Raw genomic sequence first — 6,652 nt, 5'->3', positions numbered from 1 at the left:
CAAAAAAGAACTCATATATATATATATATATATATATATATATATATATATATATATATATATATATATATATATATATATATATATATATATATTTTCAAACACTACGAGAATATATGTGTCCACAATTATTTGAAATCTTTGGACTAAGTGTATAAATTTTTTTATTTTTTTTTTGCTGATTTAGTAGGGCTGTTTCGAATAATTGAAATTCTATTACATGTTAATAAAAATAAAAACCACAACGTCATAACTAAAATGCTGGGGCTACCACCATCCGAGCCCCTTTCGTTAACTAAAAATTCAATGACAAGCAATTTATAATTAGAGCTGCCCTAACGTAAAAATTCAATGGCACGTGATCTTCTCTCTCTAAAAACAACAACATTATCTAGCAAATATGTTAAATCCTTGGCCAGCAATCTCCCACGTTCAAAAGTAAAGGTTTAGGATGGAGCTTCTATAGGGCCTAGGTTTTATGAAAATAAAATAAAAGCTTTATCTCAAATCTTTATTTAGAAAGCATTTTCGGCATCGAAAATCTTTACTATGGTTTTCAAATCAATTTTTAGTGTTGACGTTTAAATTTGAAACTTAAAAAATAGTAACATTTATTTGCAGTGTGAAATAAAGAGTCGAGATGATTTGTTGTAATATATATTATTTTTAAAATTTAAAATTTTAATTTTTTTTACGACATAAGGATTTAAAGGTCTTCTCGGAAGGAAAATAGGATGTTTGTCAGTAAATTAAGGTACAGAAATTGGGCCGTACTCAAAGTAAGTTTGAAGGGCAATTCTTGTAATATGAAGAAAATGGTATTTGAGAGAGAAAGTTTCTCTCTCTAGCACCAACACCTGCTCTTTTAATCGTTCTCTTATTAATTTTGTTTGATAATCCGTACTATTCTTCTTCTTTACCATTCCTTCTTCTGCAACCATTCTCACTCTTCCTTTTCTTCATTCCCTCTTGTGAGCAAAACACACGCGCTCTTTCTTTCTTTCTTTTTCTCTCTCTCTGGGGAGCCCAACTCATTCTCAATCAGCGGGAGAAGAAGAAAGCCATGACCCATCTTCGATTTTCAGCAGCTTCATGTAAAACTCGCATTCCTATATGCATCTCTTCCCATGTAGTCAAGATTTCACCTCATTTTCGCCTTACCCCAATGGGGTTTTTCTCTCTCTCCACAAAAAATCATAGTCATGGATTCTCTGGTTTTGTTCTCAAGACCAGCAACCAGAAATGGCTACAAATTGGGTTGAGTTCTATGAAATTCAAGTCACTATTAGCTTCGAAACGCAGCAATGGAGGAGAACCAGGGACCATCATTTCTGGGTTCTCGGGGTCACTCCTGGACTTGGATGGAATGAACCCAGAGCTTTATGAAGCCATTGAAGAGCTCGAACGCATGGACAGAGAACCATCAGACATTCTGGAAGAGATGAGTATGAAACTCTCGGCTCGGGACCTGCAACTTGTCCTAGTTTACTTCTCTCAAGAAGGTAGAGATTCATGGTGTGCCCTCGAAGTTTTTGATTGGCTTCGTAGAGTTAATAGGGTGGATAAGGAGACCATGGAGCTAATGGTCTCTATTATGTGCCTCTGGCTTGCTAAGCTCATTGATGGGGATCACCCAATTGATCAGCTGCTTGACCTCCTCCAGGAAATGGACTGTGTTGGATTGAAACCAGAGTTCTCCATGATTGAGAAGGTCATCTCTCTCTATTGGGATGGAGGTAAAAAAGACCAGGCGTGTTCTTTTCTTGAACTGGTTATTCAACGTGGTTTAGCAAAACCCCAAGACCAGAACGAGCAGGGGCCTACTGGGTATCTAGCTTGGAAGATGATGGTTGATGGAGATTACAGAGGAGCTGTAAATTTGGTTATTGAGCTCACTGAGAAAGGGCTTGAACCAGAGCTCTATAGCTATGTAATTGCCATGACTGCGCTTGTGAAGGAACAGAACGAGTTCTCGAAGGCTCTTCGAAAGCTTAAGACCTCACAAAAAAAAGGATTGATAGCCCAATTTGGTGAAGAAGAGTTGTACTCTCTTGAGAATTACCAGTTGGGTCTTCTTAGCGATGGTGAAAAAATCTCTAATAGGGTCATTAATGGCCAAAACGTACGTTTTATAGGAGTAATTCATGAGAAACTTTTGGCCTTGTATAGTTGTGCAGGAAGGGGAGCTCAAGCTGAGCACCATTTATGGCAGATGAAGCTTGCTGGTAAGGAGCCTGATAGGGAGATGTATGCTATTGTCATGGCCATTTGTGCCTCTGAGAATAACAAAGCAGCTGTTTTGCGGTTAATGGCAGGCTTGGAATCTCTAGGGTTCTCACCAAGAAAGAAGACTTCGACTTGGCTTTTAAGGGGGTATTTGAAAGGAGGCCACTTTGTGGATGCTTCAAATACTTTGATGAATATGCTCAATAAAGGTTTTCGCCCTGAGAATGTTGACATAGCAGTGGTTTTGCAGCGTTTGAGGAAGAGTATACACGACCCTGGTAATGTCGAGCTCTATCTCAAGCTATGCAAGCGTCTATCTGAAGCTGATCTCATTGTGCCGTGTCTTGTTTATTTGTATGTACCTGAATTGAAACTTTGGATTATGAAGATACTTTGAATCTTTCAATATAGAGAGAGCTTTGTGAGCAAGTTTGAGCAGCCAACAGTGGATGAAATTACTAGGTCGAAGGGTTCTGGACCATGACTGCGAGGCCACCTAGTCATGTAGAGCTTCTTGATAGGTGTTTTCTCTATAAACTGTACAGTGAAAGATAGTTGAATATCAAACTATACAATAGGAGAGAAGAATAGTGTTTGGTGAATGAAGAAGCCCAAAACCTGGCTTTCCCCTTTTCGGGTTTCTTGTGATGTGGTGTTATCTAAAATTCACCAGTATTTTGGGCAGTTGTTCAAATTACAAATGATGTGCTGTGGCATAAAGATGGATTTTGGTGCACCAAAGGGGCAGGGGGTTTGAATTTGTATATTGTGTCAACATGGGGAGGAATGCTTGGTCAGAACTTGAATTCTTTCAAGTCTGTGGATTTGGCTATCTACATACTCCTGTAAGTTTTCACAACAAGCTTGGTTGATTCTATTCCGAAATTACTTAGTTATTGGAAAGTATGTTGTTAGCCTTCTTTCCTTGGGGATGTGTATGAATGTTGTCTTTTATTTTTTTTGTTGCAAGGGAATTGTTGATACTTCTGTCCCAAATGCTCATTCATGTCTTTCTGTATTAAAAAGAAAATAGTGAAGCACACAAAACAAAATGCAACATGGATATTATATTTTCAATGTTTATTTGTCCTCTATCATTGTATCTTTTCAACCATCAAAAGAAAAGAAACAAGTGTCTCGTTGTATTACCGTATCCGTTTTTTGCATGAGCCTGATCCTAAAATGACTAGTGGACTGACTATTTTTTAATTTTTTGGGTTCGGGGATGGTAAGTACTGTTGCATACCATGAATTGTACTCTTACATTGTTTGAATTGCTAATTTGTTATTTATTTGATGGCTTATGCGGTCTTACATGAGCTGATTGCTTATGCGATCTTACATGAGCCTTTGGACTGAAACTCCATTCTTTGAAGCATGAGGAGAACCATGCAAGAGAACTATAATAATTAAGATATTCAGCCATTAACGAAGAAGCCACAAAACTTGTAAGCAGGGTTCAAAGGGATGAACTATGAAGAGGGTAGTTTGGGAGCATTGAAAGGTACCAGGGATGACTCCTTCAGGAGCTATACCATTCTCAAAGAGACTGATTTTGGAGGGTAGCTTTTCAGTTGGGGTTCAGTGCTCTCAGTTGCTGGTGTTATTATAGAAATTTTTTAATGGTGGGACCCGTGGAGGCATAGGCTTCTCTAATGTTCTCATTGCATTTGTTAAATTGTTGTATTGATTGAGGATCAAGGTTACTTGTGGAGAGTGTTATTTGAACATTATTTTTACTTCGCTTACAGCAAATGAGACATTCACGATTAAATGGTTTGAGTAAGTATAACGGGAATGGACCTGCTTCCGAATAAGTTGTGATAGTTCTCAATGAAATATTTCTCCATTGTGTCATTAGGGGTTTATGATTCCCTGGATTACTACTTGGTGCTAGTGACCTTTTAGGCTGTTTGCAAATGTGTCCATACCATGAGGCAAGATCATGAAGTTTACTCAAAATTGTGGGGAAGTTCATGTAGTTCCATCTTTGCTGAAGTGGTTGACCTAGTGGTTGCTGGGGATATGTAGAGGGCTTTGGTTGGCCTATGGGACCCCACTTGGGACACTGGATGGAAAAGCATCTGTTTAGGGAAGGAAGTTTCCCCACATGGAGGGATGAACTATAACTCATGGTTTAGGATTTCCATTTACTTCTGTTTGAGTTGTGGCGTTTTTGGATGTCTGCAACCGTCGTAGAGTGGGGGGCAAGAAGGCAGGTTCTTGCCTTAGGTACTTCATTTCGACTCAATGTTCTATAGTTCTATTCTTGTGGTACACCACTTTTGTTTGTAAAACATATTATGTTAAGTAGTACATGGAAATTCACAAATAGAGTACTGCATATCTAGCAATTCTTTCATTTTATTGTGAAAGCAAGTTCCCTTGGAATGCAATATTACTGCCATTGCTCACGGGATAAGTTCTTCTTGGGTAAAGTTCTGCAGTCGCTGCAAAGTATTCTTTTACCTCTTGTTAGGTTTATGGTTTACCCACGACAGATGCCACCCTAGCACTTCATTTTGCTCATTATGTCCATGTCTAACATTTGGTACTGCATGCCACTTGTCAATAATAGAATTTTATTATGATTTTAGTTACTAATACTATGATAAATTATGTTTATGATAATTTATATGTCTATTTAAAGTTTACTATGTATTGTGACTCGAACTTCTAAATTTTTTTCTTGTGGACTTAAAAAGAAATAAATTTTATACACATGAATGTAAACAATGTATTATACATTTACAAAACCATATCATGGAACTTAACGAAAATTTTATTCAAAAGTAATACTATCACAATAAGTTATTCTTTGGATGTATTTTATTGTATTTTATTTGGAATATGAGAAATACATATGATACCTAGCTTCATACTTAATTCAGTTTTAAAAACATTGCCATGTTAACATACTTTGTTGTTGCTGTCTCATAAACCAACATCCATCTTGATGTCCATGTCACACTGTTCAAACTTGCATGCTCATACTAATTCTCTTGGTTACATAGCTATTGTCAAGCTTATGATGCTTAGTTTCAAGCTTCATGCAACTGTGGAGTTTCACTTTTCAACTCCAGTTCCTTGTTTAGTTCAACATCCCAAGACCAGACATATTATGCTTTCCATGTGGTGAGCCAATTCATGGTGGCAACTACAAACTGCATGAGTTTTCTCTCTGTTTCTCTCTTTCTTTTTCTTTGAATAAATCTACTGCATGAGTTTACAACATCCTTGAAGTGGATATTGTGTTTGATTCCCATTTCGTGAGCCCCTTCTTATTGGCAAGTAAGTCTCCAGCAAGTGTTCTCAAAAAAAAGAAGAAGAAAAAGTCAGTTTCCAGCAAGCATAGTTTTAAAACTCGGCTGATGCCACTCGGACTTGGCTGAGTAACTCGGCATTGCCCCCCTATAGGCGAGGCGAGTTTTGGGCGAACAGACTGTACAACATTTTAGTAAACGTTATGTATCTTAATATGTCAAACTTAAGTCATTCATGTTTGAAGGGCTTCATGGTTAGTATGGGGCGCGTGAACCTCATTGTATTGCAAGGTTGAATCCCGCGATCGGCTGGTGGAAGCCTATTTTTAAACTTTTTCGTTTTTGTTTTATACGATAGAAGTTATAAAAAAATGCAAAGAACCGAACCCTCAATGTGTTGTAAAGAAGAGGCTCAATGTCACAACATAAACTAGGCGCCATTAGCAGTTTACTGTTCAAAGGAAGCCCACTACTTATAGCTATTACATTTTTTCTTCATTTTCTTCACAAAAAAAATTGAGTTGGACTCGGGCGGGTTACTCGACTCGCCTGAGAAAATCGGCTCGGCCAGGTGCCAAGTACCTTGGCCGAGTCGATTTGTTTAACATTGCCAGCAAGTGTTTATCAGAGGATCTGTCATCCATGTGCATGGCTAATCATGGGTGTTATTGTCATCATCATATTCTTTGCCTCCTATTGCTTATTCATATATTTTGATTGAAGATGGTGCCCTGTTACTTGTCACTCATGCAATGTGTCTGTTCATGTGCAAGTCATTGTTTTCTTGAAAGAGTAAAACATAAAGGATGAGGTTAGCATGCAACCAAGCCTGCACATGTACAAATGCGGGCTTGGCAATAAATATATTTTTTAAATATAGTTTGATCCTAATTTTTAGAGAATATATAATCTTTAACATGGAGATCATGAATATGAAAAAATAAATAAAATTTGAAAACTAGAAATAGTAATTATATTACGAAAACATTTGGATCGTTAGTTACAATTGTTTTTAGATGGACCACCTATTTGCATCCACTTTTAAGATGGATGCTTTATACCTCTGGACCGTATATTGTACAATTGCGGTCCAGCCCGCTTGAAACAATTGTTCAAACATAAATCACATTTTCTACATTTAATGTTGGATAGCATGTTTTATC

General features: G+C 37.4%; 1 protein-coding gene across 1 annotated transcript; it reads left to right on the top strand.

Moving 5' to 3' along the window:
• The first annotated feature begins 423 nt into the window (after nt 1-423).
• LOC18437124 (pentatricopeptide (PPR) repeat-containing protein) lies at nt 424-3,222 on the top strand. Its single transcript, XM_006847343.4, has one exon. It carries the CDS (start codon nt 1,064-1,066, stop codon nt 2,621-2,623), a length of 1,560 nt encoding a protein of 519 aa, XP_006847406.2. The 5' UTR covers nt 424-1,063; the 3' UTR covers nt 2,624-3,222.
• The last annotated feature ends 3,430 nt before the right edge of the window (nt 3,223-6,652 follow it).

Source organism: Amborella trichopoda, chromosome 8 (assembly GCF_054954075.1).
Source record: "Amborella trichopoda isolate Santa Cruz 75 chromosome 8, AtrichopodaSantaCruz75HAP2 v2.0, whole genome shotgun sequence".
Taxonomy (NCBI): domain Eukaryota; kingdom Viridiplantae; phylum Streptophyta; class Magnoliopsida; order Amborellales; family Amborellaceae; genus Amborella; species Amborella trichopoda.
This window is presented reverse-complemented; position numbering and strand designations above follow the sequence as displayed.